Source organism: Euwallacea similis, chromosome 6, assembly GCF_039881205.1.
Source record: "Euwallacea similis isolate ESF13 chromosome 6, ESF131.1, whole genome shotgun sequence".
Lineage (NCBI taxonomy): Eukaryota > Metazoa > Arthropoda > Insecta > Coleoptera > Curculionidae > Euwallacea > Euwallacea similis.
This window is the reverse complement of record NC_089614.1, coordinates 640,202-657,165: the sequence shown is the minus strand read 5'-3', so window position 1 is coordinate 657,165 and position 16,964 is coordinate 640,202. Positions and strand designations below refer to the sequence as shown.

The 16,964-nt window shown below is 36.3% G+C and overlaps 4 protein-coding genes across 6 annotated transcripts in view; 1 reads left to right on the top strand and 3 right to left on the bottom strand.

The window, feature by feature from the left end:
* Positions 1-491: 491 nt before the first annotated feature.
* On the bottom strand, positions 492-1,951 carry Vps2 (vacuolar protein sorting 2). The gene is made up of 5 exons (XM_066391255.1): positions 1,607-1,951; positions 1,397-1,541; positions 1,173-1,338; positions 986-1,116; positions 492-865 (listed from the first exon to the last, which is right to left on the bottom strand). The coding sequence occupies exons 1-5, from the start codon at positions 1,772-1,774 to the stop codon at positions 795-797; spliced, it is 681 nt and encodes a 226-aa protein (XP_066247352.1). The 5' UTR covers positions 1,775-1,951; the 3' UTR covers positions 492-794.
* Positions 1,952-2,263: 312 nt separating this feature from the next.
* EloB (elongin B) lies at positions 2,264-3,083 on the top strand. The gene is made up of 4 exons (XM_066391183.1): positions 2,264-2,414; positions 2,562-2,655; positions 2,709-2,853; positions 2,904-3,083. Exons 1-4 carry the CDS (start codon positions 2,412-2,414, stop codon positions 3,013-3,015), a joined length of 354 nt encoding a protein of 117 aa, XP_066247280.1. The 5' UTR covers positions 2,264-2,411; the 3' UTR covers positions 3,016-3,083.
* Positions 3,084-3,610: 527 nt separating this feature from the next.
* LOC136409579 (uncharacterized) lies at positions 3,611-7,514 on the bottom strand. The gene is made up of 3 exons (XM_066391182.1): positions 7,199-7,514; positions 3,980-4,215; positions 3,611-3,747 (listed from the first exon to the last, which is right to left on the bottom strand). The coding sequence occupies exons 1-3, from the start codon at positions 7,488-7,490 to the stop codon at positions 3,646-3,648; spliced, it is 630 nt and encodes a 209-aa protein (XP_066247279.1). The 5' UTR covers positions 7,491-7,514; the 3' UTR covers positions 3,611-3,645.
* Positions 7,515-7,936: 422 nt separating this feature from the next.
* LOC136409395 (furin-like protease 2) overlaps positions 7,937-16,964 on the bottom strand; it is a 191,549-nt gene continuing 182,521 nt past the window's right edge. For all 3 annotated transcript variants that reach the window (XM_066390859.1, XM_066390857.1, XM_066390858.1), the window contains 13 exons: positions 16,217-16,378; positions 14,656-14,797; positions 14,196-14,371; positions 13,870-14,142; positions 13,481-13,816; positions 13,039-13,405; positions 12,650-12,834; positions 12,376-12,532; positions 12,054-12,325; positions 11,751-11,995; positions 11,468-11,699; positions 11,240-11,412; positions 7,937-9,210 (listed from right to left, as the gene is read on the bottom strand). In XM_066390859.1, the coding sequence (XP_066246956.1) occupies positions 9,040-9,210; positions 11,240-11,412; positions 11,468-11,699; positions 11,751-11,995; positions 12,054-12,325; positions 12,376-12,532; positions 12,650-12,834; positions 13,039-13,405; positions 13,481-13,816; positions 13,870-14,142; positions 14,196-14,371; positions 14,656-14,797; positions 16,217-16,378 (2,891 nt within the window). In that variant the 3' untranslated portion in view covers positions 7,937-9,039. The remainder of the gene's footprint in view (positions 9,211-11,239; positions 11,413-11,467; positions 11,700-11,750; positions 11,996-12,053; positions 12,326-12,375; positions 12,533-12,649; positions 12,835-13,038; positions 13,406-13,480; positions 13,817-13,869; positions 14,143-14,195; positions 14,372-14,655; positions 14,798-16,216; positions 16,379-16,964) is intronic.

The window sequence follows — 16,964 nt, the reverse complement described above, 5'->3', positions numbered from 1 at the left end:
ACAAAACTCAATATGGTTATTTCAAAGAATAATGTCACAAATTGACACTGTCTGCTAGAATAGTTACCAAAGGCAACCATATTTAAAGCAAAATAATTAGTGACGAGTATAATTGTCAATTTCATTTATTTGTGACCTATTGGAATGTCGCTATTAATAAAATAATGAGTGTTGTAAATTAATTAAGAGTATAAAATACCGAATAATCGTTGTTTATTATTGGTTACTACTGTTTTTTATCATTAACTTGTACTTGTAATAAATATTATTGATTAGTTATTTTAATTGAATAAGGTCTAATTATTATTTAGTTATGACATTATTTGGTTCGCTGTAAATGATTTATTCTTTAGTTCTGATCGCAGTAAAAACGTAGAAGCTGATAACAAAGGTTGCTAGCGGGACGATTCCTGTAACCTAAGGTTTGTGAATCACTCGGCTAAGATTTTTGCGCGAATAAAGACATTCACCATTTATCGCGTATAGCAAGATTTTATGCATAATTATTTTATTTTAAATTACATAATACAAATTGCTTAATTATAGCAGACATAAGGTTAAAACTATCACAACAAACTCTAAGAAGAGCACTTCATAGTATAATCTATAAATATTTAATAATTAGAGGTTAATCTTATTGTTTGTCATTAGTTTTAGAGGTAAAGTAAGTTTCATTTCAAAGACAAATAAGTTTCTTAAAAACTCCTGTCTCTGCAGTTTATTATAGTATAGTTTAACAGATAGGTGTGTGCAAATATAAAAACAACATACTTTCTTGGAATATACTTTAAAAATCACTCTCGCCTTAGGTTAGCTAAACGAGCTTGAAGATCAGCATCTGCATCAGGTAATCCTCCATTTCCACCTATAATTTTTAGAGAAAAATATATCATATCATCACACATCAACATCGTGTTATTAAAACCACATAAAATATTTTAATTTTAAGTTTAAGTAGTAGTCAAAGTAATAATTAAATGTGTACCTGCAACTGCAGCAGCTGCTGGTTGTTTGCTTCCAGTGGCTGGTAATACTCCTGCTGTTTGAGGTAGTCCTGACAGGGTATCAGTAAGTTGTAGCCCTAATTCATCTAATACCTGACTGACAATTGCATCACTGAAAGAAGAAGACATTGATTACTTAATTTCTATAAGAAAGCTAAAATTAAATACCTCTCTTCCTCATCATCATCACCTTCCATTGCATCATCAATGGCATCATTCATCACTTCCTCTTTCATGTCCATTATTTCAGACTGCTTCTCAAATTCTTGCAATATCCTTTGAATTTGTGGCAAATTTAATTGACGATTCATACTGGCCATTGCTCTCGTGACCCCTGTGGACAAATTTTTGCTTTTATTAGGCAATAATAAAATTTTTTATGATCTTCTCACCTTTCATGGCTTGTGCCATAGCATTTTGTGATCTTAATGTTTGGATTTTAAGTGAAACTGCTTGGATGTTAGCCTTCATTAGCATGAATTTTTTAATGTAGCGTCTGGTTCTTACTAAATCTCTGGCCATTATTTTAACTGCATCCTAGGTATAAGAGTTTGGTTACAATGTGGGTATGATTAGGGTTTGGGGTCAAGGGAAGTTTTTACCATTTGACCTTCCTTGGCTAATTTCTTTATGTCATTAATGACTTTCTTCTCCTGTTGCTCCATTTTCTGCTTCTCCCGGTCCAAATCTCTGACGGCTTTATTCAATGCCCGTTGGTTTTTTCGAAGTAATTCTTCGGGAGTGAGTTTTTTGCCAAACAACCATTCCATGTTTACGGTTAGAATTTAGGGGTATAGGCAATTTCTTTGATTAGACTAAAGAAATTTAGGAGGAATACTTTAGACAATTTATTGTTAAAGGTATTGTTTTGGTAAATGTGTGTTTTTTTAATTAAAAATGACTAAAATGAGTCATTTTTATTATTTCTGATTAATAAATGACCTGAAACTCACTCAAAACAAAACAGTTAATTGACACTGTAATTGTTGAAGTTTAAATCAGATGTTCAATTACACACGAGACATTACCAGAGTCATGTAGACTATGTATGAAAGGTGTAATAATTTTGAAAATAAATTTCAGTTGCTGCAAAAACGAATATCTAACTAAAATAAAATATAATATTAATAGGTATAATAACCTCTTTAAAAGAAATTGAATATTTCTCGATATACTGAGATTGGGACCTTTCGAAGGCATTAGTGTTTTTTCAATCTCCACTCTATTTACACCGGTAGTATTTCAAAAGACCCTTATGCCTTCTTGCCAAAGGTCAAACTTAGGACTATCTATTTCTCCATCTTGTTCAAATCTTGGCAACATAGCGTTTGTTTATAAATTCATGATTTTAAAAATACCTGAATTCTTAGCTTTATTCGATTATTCGTGATAAAAAGGAGCTCAAAAATGGTACGAATTATATTCATAATTCAACTTAAATACCTGAAAACCACTCCCTACACTGAAAATTCTAATTTTTTGGTTAGCACAAACCTTAACCTATCTTTCAGTTATGCCAAAGGATTTTTATTAATTTACCTAAAATGTTCGTTTCAGGACGTTTTTTTGATGATACGAAGAAAGAAGCTTACTATATTTACCGACGCTAAGGACACCACCACAGTATTGGAGCTGAAAAAAATCATTGAAGGTAGGTTCAATAATCAGGCCACTTAGGACTCTTTTAAGGATATATTCCTCCAGGAATCCTCAAAATACCACCTCAAAACCAGCAGTTGTACAATAAAGATAATACGGTGATGGAAGATGCTCACATGCTCCAGGAGTATGGTCTCAATTCAAACTCGGCTAAAGCACAGAGCCCTGCAACTGTAGGGTTGGCAGTTAGGTAAGTTTTTAGTCTATAATTAGCAGTGATGTGTACACATGGAGCTTTAGGGATGACAATGGAGCATTTGAAGCATTAGACTTGATACCATATTCTGCCCCACCAGATTTGCCTGATGTTATGAAATCACAGGAAACTAATGGCCAAGAACAAGCGAACTAGGATTTCTAAAGTTGTATTTGTATTAAGTTATTTCATCTTTATTTTTCATATAGACTTATTCTTATTAATTTGTTGCATTGATTTTGAGTTCCCAATGAGCAATGGTTTGGGTCAAATTGTCTTGTTTTATTTTTCTGTGTTGTGGTGATTATTGTTAGTTCAGTTTAAGCTAGAAAATATCAGGTTTCTGGTAAGTAGATAGAGTGATAATAAATACTCATTGTCAAGTAAGTACTAATTGGGTAAATGAGTGAAAACTCATGAAATTTTGGTTGAGTTGAACATTGATCTCCAGTAGTGTTTCTCCTTAAATTGAGAGCTCTTTGCTGATATTTCTCCTCCTACAAAACTTGCGGTTTCTCTGTATTCCACATAAAATTTTATTTAATAATTGTGGTAAATTTAATTATTGATAGCTTAACAGTCTTTTGAAGACATTTGATATTAATTTAATAAAAAATCTCATAGCCCTTGCTTGTATAAACTGTTTGTATTTTGTAGCTAATAAATACAGCACTAATTTAACTTATTTAAGACAGTTATGTAAAATAGACACATACAAGAATATTCATCACATCAACAATTTTCCTTTCTCCATTCTGAACTTAAACAAATTTGGAAAATGTTTGCTTACGACGTCGGGTTGGAGGGATGGGTTTTGGTATCGCCATTCAACGATCCAGTGATGTTTCTTCTCCATTTAGCTCGGCGGTTTTGAAACCAGGTTTTAACCTAAGGATGTATATAGCAAATTTTACATTACTTGGAACTTTTTGTCTTCAAAAGCTAACAAAATTAAACTTATATTTGGCCCTGTTGCCTATAAATTCGACTGTTGAAATCGATTATTTTGATTGCAATTTTGCCATATTTATCTTAGATAATGTGCATTTCATTTATAGATTTTTGAGAGAGATTTTAGTACTAATATATTCAGCTCAGACAAATATTTTTTAATTTTTACCTGTCTGTCTGATAATTTCAGTGAATAGGCCAACAATTTCCTGTCCTCAGGACTCAAGTACTTCTGCCATGAGAACTTGTGCTCCAAAGCCTTAGTCTGACTGGTTGAAAAGCGCACTTGATTCCTTCTTTTTGAGTAATGGTTGTAGATGGGGAAGCTGAGAGGCAGTATGTGATTGTAAGTTGTTTGAGGGTAAAACTTTTCAGGGTACATGTAAGAGGATGAGTATATTTTGTCTGAAATTACACAATAATTAATTAATATTGTAGATTAATCATGCTTAAGACTAAATCTTAAGTAGAGTAAGTATAGTATGAGCCAACAGAAAAATTTTAAGTGTTTTTTGAATTGCATTTATTCAATATCAGTCTTGATAGCTGTACCAAGAGAGTAATATCTCCCAAAACATTGAAGTTCAAATAGAGAGTTAGGTATACATATAGGGTGTCTTGATTCAGGTATCTAGCAGTTGTAGTAATGGGAGAGGAGGGCAATACTGTAATTAAGTTTTTAGGGGTCGTTTTCGTTTCTCAATCCACCTCTTTTCAGTTCATGTGACCTTCCTCCCCTTTGGAACATCGCCCGCTTTAGTTATAAATAAAAGTATCATGTCCCACTTAAACTAATTATATTCCACTGACTTTAACTTTATTTGAATGACGAAGGAACTTTATATGATATATAAGGTGTATCATTGTAAACATTGCATCCGGCTTATATTGAATTACGATCGAAATATTAGACGTTGTCGCGATATGTCGATTTTCTTTTTGAAGGGGGTAAATTTTAGCGTTAAATGTAAAATCGCCAAAATAACCCGCTTCGCGGGGGTGCATTCAATTTTAGAACTTCAAATAGCATTATAGGTCAAGTAATACCTCATTTAGAAGGATTTTTAATTCTGATTATCAGAAAGTAACTTTTTCTTAAGTTGAACGCACCCCCGCCAAGGGAGTTGTTTTGGTGAATCTGTATTTAACACTCAAATTTGCCCTTTTCGAAAACAAAACCTACGTGTCTCGGCAATTTCTAATATTTTGATCGCAATTCAAAATAAGTCACGTGCAAAGCTTTCAATGGTACACCTTGTATATATATATTTTTTTACTGCGTTATGTCTTTTATAGGATTGTGTCTCCTATGCGGTATTTTTCAGCTCGTGTTGATCCTATCTGAATAAAGCTCAATACCATGTACAGGGAACACTGAATACATAAAAAAACATCGTTTTTGACCGGGTGCTGCAGTCAGTGCCTAAAAAGGTCGCGCCTATTTATTGGGTTTCCGTAATATGGTCACAAAATTGTTCTACTTGTACTATATTCAAACAATGAAGAAATTAGCCATCACGATAGGTCGCACAAAAACCTACGAACTGCAAGCAGCAAAACATGTTTCAGCGGACAAATCATGCAGTGGGTCAAAATTATACAAATCTTTAAATTTTTCATATTGATCTAAAATTTCAATACAATTATTTTTGTTAAATATCTTAATGAATATGTTTTCTACGAGACTACACAATTTATATAGGTAGCACTAGCGAGTAAGTTAGTTGCTATTATTTTTGTATGCTTGAAAGTTTGTGATAAAATGGAATCTTAGGATACTTCTGAACTTGAAGAAACTGTATTTGGCAAAAGCAGCAGGAAAAGTAGAAAATTTGATTTCAATTTATTTGACCTTTTACTACTCAACGACAACTTTGGCCCACTATAAAGGGAAGATGTGCTTACCTACAAATATTTTTTTGCGTGACCTATTGTAGTGATTAATTTTTTCATTATTTAGATATAGCATATAGGTATCATTAGTCCAAGTCAGAACATAGGAATTGTGCAAGTGGGAGAAGGACCGCATAAGATTTAACATGTCCCCGACAAAGACAAACGAAGTGGGTTGAGACATTATCGCCTGAAGTGGGCGGAATCAGTCCAGTGCTTTGCCAGATCTCTCAACGTTTCAGAGTTTTTACTAGTATAAGTTCCAGTGATGGATTAATCGTTTTTTTTTTTAATTTATTTACATTGCTTTTTATTCTGATGTTTTTCAAATTTTCATCGTTGCGAAGGAAAAGTAATCGATACTAATCTAAACATTAAAGTGGAGACGCTAGCAGGACCGACTCCACCCACTTCCTTGTTCGTCTTTGTCAGGCGCATATTAAAACTTTTGCGCTCCTTCTCCCACCTACACAGTTTCTATGATCCGACTGAAACTGGTGATACCTGTTGATGTCCGATTCCCCCAGTAAAAGAGATCATTTCCTATAGTGATCTGTTTCCATAGACAATCACGCATGTGTAGACATTTTACGAGTTTAATAAATTTATTTGCTGCGGTTTTGGTGTCTCCATGTCCAAGAATTGCTTAGAGCTCTCAAAGAAAAATTCTCGATTGTGTTCTTGAAATACAAATTAAAAGAATAAAGACTCTTAATTGGTGGTAATAAAAAAGATAATTATCAACAAAAAATACCAATAAGTTTAAACGTATTAGAGATTTTCCGGCTTTCAAACCTCTCACTGAACACGGGAGATTATTTTTGTTTTGAAGGTTTAAAAATAATGTTTAATTAATGATAGTGGAAGGCAATTAATTTTTGTTTAGGTACTTGAAACTAATCCCTTATTGTTCGATATTATTCAGAAGTAGTTAATGATCTAGACCTGGAATAGTCATCCATCAAATAGTATCGCGCTCATGTATTAACGCTTTCTAAATTGCAATAAAACTGTCAAAGCGAAGTTCTAAATTTGATAAATTTGTTGGCAATATTACGAAAATGATGATGCTTTTACATAAATTGCCGCAATATTATTGGGATGTGTCGGGCAATATGGTAGAATGTGTATTATATGTGCTTATAGCGAACTACTTTGGGGGATTGATTTTGTTGCTTTATCGATTGCTAAGTGAATTTGAAATCGATAGTTAATAGAACTTATTGGTGCGAGAGTGTCAGTTTAGCCTGTTTAACGACTTTACGCGTGGAATGAGCGATGTTCTAAGTTATGATGTAAAACTCGAAGATGGAAAATATCAGGTGTTAACTAGGCGGAGAGATAATCTGAGCACCAAACTATTTAACATCTATCCAGAGGGAGGAGTTAAAACATAATTTAGCTGAACAAGGATTTTTGTTAGACTGTAGTACTTTTTCGCCACCCTAAGCCTCAGCGAAATTGGGATCTAACCTACCAACTGCTAGTAACTTACCAGTTTCATTGACTTGAGGAGTCATCAACCTGGAACAGCAACTACCCATAGATTGATACGCGATATTGGCATATGCCCCACCAACAACGTCCATTTTCAGATCCAGAGATTGCCCTCCAACATACTGCAAATAATGGGGATGGTAGTCCGCATAAGCCGCACCACTCTTTATTAATAAGGGGCGACTCAGGTTGGTTTCTAATGGTAAATCGGTCGCTTCAGCTTCGTTGCCAGAGTCCTCCTTGCAAGGGCATTTACTATCCTTAAGAATATCCTCGATTCTGAACGACATGTTGTATAATTGAAACTGTTTGAGTCCAGATAGTCACTAAAATAATCATTGCGTTGTCGGCTTGTATATAATCTTCCGTATCGCGCCTTATCAAATTAATCTGTTTGAAATGGACTATAATTGTCAAATAATTGTGAAAAGGGCTTAAAGTATCAGGATTGTTGTTTTTATTAGGTATTAACTAGGTGCTTGGTAATCTTGACTATAAAGTGTATAATTTGATGTTTTGATGAACTCCCCTATTAAACGGGAAATGCTCCCTTTACCGGGTGTTTAATTAATCTACTGAATTTTATGATGGTCTATTAGGTTTATGAGAGCTGCATGATGTACAGAGGCATGCCGAATTTTAGGATTCTCTAGAGGGGAGATCTCGGCCACTAACGAAGAACTCGATGAGAGCGTGAACGGTCTGAATATGTTTCAATGAGGTATGATTTAAACACTTTTTTGTATTAAAGACACATTTATTTATCAATTTGTATGTAAAGGGAAACTAAATTTTCAACTAAAAATTACATTTTATAAAAATATATAGATTGACCCGCTAAAATATTTTGACCGTAGATATTAAATTCCGTACTTCCTCGCTTTCGTGTATTTTAATCTCTTTGCTGTTCAGAAAAGAAAACGAACCGTACCAAACAACGAAAAATTGAAATATAATTTTTTCTCCTAAATCTTTAAAATTTCTTTAGTGTAATTGTTCGAATAGCTACTATACGACTTATATACAATGTGTACATTTTAAAAATAACTATTATATTATGTATTTATATGACACAAAATACCAAGAGCACTTATGTTTTGCGTATTTAGGTTACTTCATGCACCTAATCATCGGCTCATACATACATTTGTAGTACTCAACAATAATTAAGTTTCGTCATTTTTTTGTTTGATGTAAAAAATAATGCAAATTTTGCTATAGGGTTTTTTGGAAAAAATATGTTCGTATTCACGTCCACGTAGATTCTCATCAACAGAGCAAATTTTGTCATTTCGAAGTGAAGTTTAAAAAAATAACTAAGGACCCTGCATAGACCAACCGTTATAATATATTAACATTATATTACAATTTTTTGGTTCAACTTTTTTAGCGACTTGATATTTCATTACTTTTATTTACATTGTATAAAGTCTATCTTTAACCTAAATTACCTGGTACGCATAGTAATTAATAAGAATATTTTTTGACTTAATCTTTTTCTTGGAAATCTGTGTGCTTATTTATTTTATACTTCCTTAGGTAGGGAACATTGAACATCCATTTATACGATTTACATGTATAAAATATTAATAATGGTAACACATTAATATTCAATTAATATCACAAATTTTTGCTAAAGCAATGTGGAGCGTTTCGGGCAATTTTGGTTGAAAATTGCCTTAAACGTTCCTTTCTCGATACATTGTAATACATTGTGATACATCAGTAGGTACAAAACAGCACCAGCCACTCAAAAAGGAGGCGCAGGTGCTGCGCGGGGTTTCAAAACGTTATTAGTATATTTACATCTAAAGAAGTAATTGCTTTCTGAGCCGTGGATTAACAGGACGTTTTCTCCTGTTTGGCCTTTATGAGCTTATGGCCTTCTGAGCTGTCTGAGTCACTGCTTTCTCCGTCGCTGACCGATACCACGTTGTAGTTGCAGGTTACTTTGGGCTTTCGTATCGACACCTTGCTGTAGCCATGTTGAGTCGACTGGGCGCTGCTTCTCTATAAAATGCATTCGAGAGTTTATTTCAAAAATATATTTAATACACAACAACAGTTACTAAATTAGTACCTAGTCGTCAAACACCAAAGCTTCATCTCTCCATTCACAACTCTAAAAAATATATACAATTTTTAAAATTTTCTTCATGGAATTTCCGGTGTGGAGGAAACATAAGAAGCACAGGGTATTCCATTTAAAATGACACAAGCGATCATCTCCGAAACCAAATTTAAGATAAAAAAGTTTCAAACAAACCTTGCTCGTTATGAAAGAGGAAATCCAACGCACATAAGCAAATTTTTATTCAGGGTCATTTAAAGGACGTTTCAAGGCCAACTTTGTTTCTTTAAACGAAACACTCATTTTTTGGCAAATTTGTGAAGAGCTTAAAAATTAAGTGATTTTTGTTGTAAAAGTTTTTTTCTAAAACTTCTCGTTTTCTAGATATCGACAAAAATTGCAGTGGCACATTTAAAATGACGCGTGACTTAAATTACGAAAAAAACTTTATTAATAGAAAATAAAAATTCACACATTCTAAAAATTTACTCAAAATCATAGTAAAAATTATTTTTAGACATTTGTTAATCGAACAAAAAAGCCATGTTTTGATTAGAATGTATTCATATTTTTTTTGGGTTATCGAATTTATTTATAAGTTACAAAGAAACCTTTGATACGAAGCTAATTATTTGTTTTTCAATTAAAGTTGTTAATTTAAAAGTAAAAAATGGAGAACTTTCAAAAAGAAAATAAAATTTAAATGGAGCAAGCTTATGGAGAAAATGGTCAAAACAGCACTGAAGCTTATCGGATTTATGTGCAAAAATTCCCTGAAGACAGAGCACCTAGTCGTCGAACTTTTTATCGAATAATCAAGAAATTTGTTGAAAGTGGCAACGTGGAGACGAATAGAAAAACCCGCGCCAGAACTGCCACCAATGAAAACAATGAAATAGCTATTTTAAGGGCTGTAGCTATTGATCCTCAAGTAAGTTGGCCTTAGTTGTTAAGAGATACGGGCATTTCGCTGGCCAGTGTGCATCGCATTTTAAGATTGAACAAGTTGCATCCGTATCATGTTTCCCTTCACCAAGGATTAGATGGCAGCGATATTGAAAAGCGGGTGCAATTTTGCACTTGGACAAGGGAAAAAGTAGATTTGAAAGAAAACTTTTTATTCATTGTGCTTGTTTCCGACAAATCCCCTTTTACGAAGCATGGGAGTTTCTTGAAAAATGGATATAATGTAATGGTTCAGTGAACTGGTCACCCAAATCACCTAACTTGACCCCATTAGACTTTTTTCTTTGGGGTTATTTTAAAGAAAAAATGTGTGTTTAGATCCCAACAATTCCGGATGATATGAAAATACGTATCATAGCAGTCTTTGAAGCAATCATTGAAGAAATGCTTGGAAAAGTTCGGCAGCAAAAAATACTTATTTTTTTTAAGTTCTTTACAAATTTGCCAAAAAATGAGTGTTTCGTTTGAAGAAACAAAGTTAACCTTAAAATGTCTTTTAATTGACCTTAAGTAAAAATTTACTTATGTGCATTGGACATTTCCTTTCATAACAAACAATGTTTGTTTGAACTTTTTTAAAATTTTAAATTTGGTTTCGGAGATAATCGTTTGTGTCATTTTAAATGAAATATCCTGTATATGAGATATACAGAGTAATTGACGGTGAGTGTAAAAAAAGTCCAATGGAGAAACGAAACACACGACTGCAAGACTATCTGTATGAGGATTCTAAGAATACTTTCGCTTCTAACAGCGTCGTCAGCATCTCTAGTATTGTTGAAATTGGATGCTCTCTATCTGATCTTTTACAAGAACTTCTTTAGCCTCAAAATCTAAAAATATGGCAAAGTAATCGACGTATTTCAACTAAATATATGTCCAATTTTAATGCAAATAGTTAGAAATGTATTTTTAGTTTAGAGGTTTAGAGGAAAATTAAAAATCGCAAAAAGGGTGTCAAAATGATGACGCTCTCCCCCCTGGCATGAAGATTAGCCTTACCTGTAGCACTAAGAATATCACCACGAATAGGATAATGATGCAAAGGCAAGCGATGATCGCTAGAACTGTTATGAAATTGAATGGATTCACGAACTGGAGACTGGACACTGGTTGGGCGGACAGCCATAGAGCTTCCACGTTTATTTTCCTTTTATCTTCTTGGGTTTTGCATTCTGCAATAGAAAAAAGTGTGAAGATGGAAACTACTTGGATACAGAAGATGTCTACCTAAGCAATTTTCACACGGACACCTTTGACACCCATAATCGGTTTTGTGGTAATTGACTGGACAATCGGGACGGCACTCCCCATTGAGCAGTAACCAAGAAGCTGGGCAGGTAACACACTGATCCGGTCCTGGACCACTGCACGTTTTACAACTCATGTAGCACCTCATGCAGAATCCTTTGTCGCTGTAGTAACCCGTTGCGCATGTGGTGTGACATTCACCACTTTGAAGCTGAAAAGGAAAAAATTACCATGATCATACAGCAGGAAATCTCATCCATACTTGCAATCCTGAAACGCAATTGGTGCAATTCATCTTCGACACGCATTTGGCGCAAGTGTGTAAACATGGCTCACACACTTGCTCATCCTTCTCATGGTAGTATCCATCGTCGCACCTGCCCACACATTTGGTCCCTTGCAGAATTAGAGGGCTTGCGCAGGATATGCAGGCTTTTTCAGTGGGACCATCGCAGGTGTCACAGGTTGAATGGCATTGCTTGCAAATACCGTTATCGTAATATTGATCTGAAGGGGAAATTTACTTCGACCAACTCCCTAGAGATGTAAAGAAGTTTTCGCTCACCAACATCACATTTATCACTGGATTGAGATTGGCATCGGCCTTTAATGTTCACCTTCCAGTCATCCAGACAAGAAATACAGGTAGAAGCGTTGCACTCGCTACAACCTGGAGGGCACTCCACGCATTCCCTTTGGTTGTAGTCTGCAAAGTGATGGGCAGGACATTCTCCCACGCAGCGTCCTTCATTCCAGAATCGTCCTGAAGGGCAGCTAATGCACTGAGAGCTGTTTGAGCCTGTGCAGGTCTCGCAGGACTCATGACAAGGGGCACATCTAAATGTCGCAGATGGGTATCCAAATGTAGTGAAGAAAATCGTGCTTACCGATAGTCGTCAGTTTCGAAGGTATTGAAAGGACATGAAGCCAAGCATTTGTTTTGGTATAAAAGGAGATGATGATCGCAGCTGGTGCAATGATCAGGACGGTCTTGGCAACCTGCACAGTTGGGCTGGCATGGTATGCAAGTTTTGTCTACGAAATCTGCAAATTCATGAGAAATTTGTGAAGGAAGCCCAATAAATATTCTTCGCAACCACAGTTAACTATTTTATAAGAGTTTGAACTAACTTTACTTCTGATTTTTGGAAATGAACGTACTTTCGAAATATCCCTCGGGGCATTGCTGCAAACAAATATCCAGATCTTCCACTTTAACATGACCAGGGGCGCAAGTGACGCAACTTTTCTGGTCCGGGCCTGTGCACCTGTCGCATGCTTCATGGCAAGGCTTGCACTCGCCCTGATCGCTGTAGCTTCGTGGAGGACAAGTACTAACGCAGGCCCTATAAGAAAAGGACACTCAGAACCTGTTGATCAAACGACTTCTAGTACTAAATTTGAAATGGGATCAGATAGGCAAGATCCTGGACCATCTTCTCAATTTCAAATCAAAACTGATTTTAATCACTTGACTGACATGCTTTAAAATCATAATCTTGGATTTTATTTGGTACACACATTGTAAACACACAACTGTAAAAGCTTACTTATCCATCCTCATGAACCTGCACGCGATGCACTTGGTAGGCCCCTTTCCAAAGCAACCCTGGCTATCACATTGATCATCACAGCCATCTTTGGTTTCCTCGTCAAAGTCTAAGTCGTTCTGACTGTTCTGCCTCACTTTGGTGTTTTTACCATCTAAGGAACTAATGGCGGGTTCCGGGTCGGAACCACCAAAAGAGTACACATGAGGGAAGCTATTGAATACTTCTGAGGGGTCGAAGAAGTTGTCGGTGACTGGAGTGACCGGTTGAGCTTGAGTTGGAAAGGTGAAGCTGCTGATTGCTGCCTTCCAAGGGGAGGATCTGACGCCATTCGGTGAACGGAGACGGACGGGGTTGACATTGGTCCCTAGGAGCAATCATGATTTGTGTGAACCGAAAGGTAGACCGAAAGACTTTTAAGGATCTATAGAATTAAACTTACCATAGAAAATCAACTGCCACTTCTTCATTACTCCGACTTGGGAAACGTGCCTGCTGCCGGCATTCAGGACTTTTAAATGCCATCGGCCCTCTGCTTTCTCGCCCCAAAAATGAACGGACAAGAAAGGCCAATCATCGAAATTGGAACTAATCACATCCCTGGGTCTCTCAAACAGCAAAGTGGAGGTGGTGCCCATTGGGGAGGTGAGTTGAATGCGCAAATTTCCCCTTGGGAAAAACCGTAAGGAGATTTTGCACTGGACGTGTTCGAGGAAACGCACTTCGTTGAGAGTGTTTGAGCAGGCGTCTACGTCCATGTAGAAGTCAAGAGTTGATTCTGAATTTAGATTTATTGATAACAAATTTAAAAAATAAACGAATATTTATTACGATAGTTGAAAGGTATCTGCTTGTCCTCTATAACCTCTTGACTCTTGCAAATGTGCTGCGGAGGCACTGTGGTCCATTTCTCGGCCAAATTGACCAGAGCTGAGGCATCCATTAGTCCGTAACCGAATTTATGGGAAACTTTTCGTTTGACCCCATTGGTGATCCATCCGTTTTCCTTATCCAGGGGCGTAGGTCTGGAAGTGAGCACCACCAAATATTGCATGTCTCTCCAAGTTAGGGTTGGATTGGCTTCCAGGGCAAGTGCACAGATTCCTGCGGAAGGAATTTTAAGTCCGAATATTCCCGTATGAGGTGTAGAGCTTTACCAGCTGCAAGAGGAGCTGAGGCAGAAGTTCCAGTATGTTCGACAGTGCAAATATGATCTGGTCTCAATCTGGCATCCATATCCACAGTTGCGACGCTCTTATCGTGTCCGGGCGTCCCGGAACTATACGTCGTAGCCAGAGTCGAGGAGCACTCTTCTAAATACCAGGGTTTAAACCTGGAACGCGTGCCAGATATATAATTAGTTCGCGATAAATTAGAGTCATGGGGGGTGCAGCAACCAAAATTTAACAGCAATTGTTTCCCCTAGAGACCGTGAGGCTTAACACGCTAATAGGTTGGCATAATCCGCAAATATACACTCCACCTTAATGCGAACGAGACAGGAAACGTGATTTTCAATTTTGCCTGTGCATTAATGGAGGATAAATAAAATGTGCACTAATGGGGGGATAAATAAAATGTGCATTAACGGAGAGAGAAGTAAAATGGTATGATTACCCTCCTTGCGTGGCACTGGATATGCTCAGGGTGAATATGCTGTTTGTGTAACCGTCGCAGTTGCAGGAATCAGTGTGGCGACCGCCATTTCCTGAAGCCCAGACGAAGATTGACCCTTTACCCTTTCGGCCGCTGGTAACACCTAAACAAGAATTGAGATTGTTTGTGTGCGGAAAGCTCGGAGATTAAATATAATAAATTCAAATGTTAAAAATGTTTTTGCCGATAAAATAAAATTGATTATTCTGAATTCAATCAATCAATATTACGAGGATAGTCTCAGAAGTACCCGACCTAACATATAGGTGGCGATTTTTGGTTAAAAATTTGTGTATATTACAAAGACCTAACCTTAAAAAGCTAATTATTGCTAAACTAAATTATGTTTAAAGTTTTAGGGAGCTACGCTGATATGTGTGTGAAGCCATTTTTAGGGAATGTTTTTAGATATTTTGTGAAAATAGAAAAAATTGGTCATCGATATGTGATTTAACACTTTCTTTTGAAAAGTCTTAGTCCATCCAACATCAAAGCGGAGTTAGACTCTACTTTGAGGGAGTCTGGTCCTTTGTTAACAACTGTAAAATATTGGGTGGCAGAGTTTAAACGCGGTCGTAGGAGTTGCCAAGACGAACTCTGCAGTGGTCGATCCAACGAGGTGACCACTCCAGAAACTGCGCTGAAAATCCACAAAACTGTACCGGAAGACCGTCGGCTAAAATTGTGCGGGTTAGCAGACGTAATAGGCATTTCAAAAAGTACTGTACATCGCATTTTGACCGAACAATCGCCTATGAGAAAGCTGTACTCAAGATTATGCGTTTACTTAGAGTTGAACAAAAAAGGAGTGTTTGGCAAAATTTCCCAGGAATAAAGCCGAACTTTTGAATCGATTCATAACCTTGGAAGAAACATGGGTCCATCATGTCACACCTGAGACGAAAGAGCGTTCAAAAGCAGGGACATAAAGGGGAGAATCCTCTTCAAAGAAGGCGAAAACCGTTCCATCTGCAGGAAAGGTGATGGCGTCAGTTTTTTGGGATGATTTTTATTGACTATCTTCATAAGGAAAAAACAATGAACGGAGAGTATTATAGAAATTTATTGCAGCGTTTGAGCGACGAAATTAGGAAAAAGCGACCACATTTGGCGAAAAAGAAAGTTTTGTTTTATCAAGACAACGCACCAGCCCACATTTTCGTCATCGCGATGACCAAAATCAACCAACTCGGTTTTGAACTTTTTCTAACCCACTCTATTCTCCAGATTTGGTCCCCTCAGATTATTTTCTATTTCGAAATTTGAAAAAATGGTTCGATGGAAAGAGATTTGCCAATAATGAAGAGGTGGATTCCGAGGTCTATTTAAAAATATTTGAAGCTTCCTACTGTAAATAGAGTATAGAAGTCAATAGAATATCGCTGGGAAATGTGTGTCAATCTCAATCGAGACTACGTTGATAAACAATATAATATTTTCCAATTTTTTTTCTTTGAGTGTTAGGTGGGGTGCTTCTGGGACCATCCTCGCACTTTAAAGGAGGTTTCTCGAAAGTACTTACCGTAAATGAAAGCTCTTCTTGCCAGTGGTCCTGGACCATCCACAGTTTTACCATCATCCTCCGGTCCCCACGAGGCACTGTAGATGTCGATATGTTCAGGATTCAATCCCAGTGCTTTGGCTTCTACTGCATCGTTCACTACCCCATCTAACATCCGAACACCTGAAACGAATTATTTAGTTAATTAATTAATTTGTCAAAGGCCGGATTACAGGATTATCTGTATTATGTATGGCAAACCATGGCCCATATCTGAGGCTCAACTCCCTCTGTTATTTTAACATATTGAAGTAGATTGGAGGGGCGAATCGAGATTTTTTGCAAATAAAGTTATTTGCAAATATCACGGCTTATTTGAAATTTTGTTCATTTACTTCGATCCCAGAGGGACTAATTAGCCGATGACAAATAATACTAAAAACCGATTTATCAGGATTCATCATTCAACTCGTATGACGTACGGTTTGCGGCGCAGAAATGATGATTTATTATTGCTAAATTTAAATACAAATTACGAAATAATCGGATTCTACGTACTTTAATTACAATTTCAATATGGGACGAATTAATAAGCGATTTGAATAGAATATGAATGGGTATAATATATTCCTGCAGGTTCCCATCAGTGAGGACAACCACACAATGTAATACCCTCAATAGTCCACATCCGACCCTTCTCTTTTGCTTTTGAATTTTTTATATAGCGTGTCCAGCTATAAAGATAATAACCTTTACCACATAAAAGTAA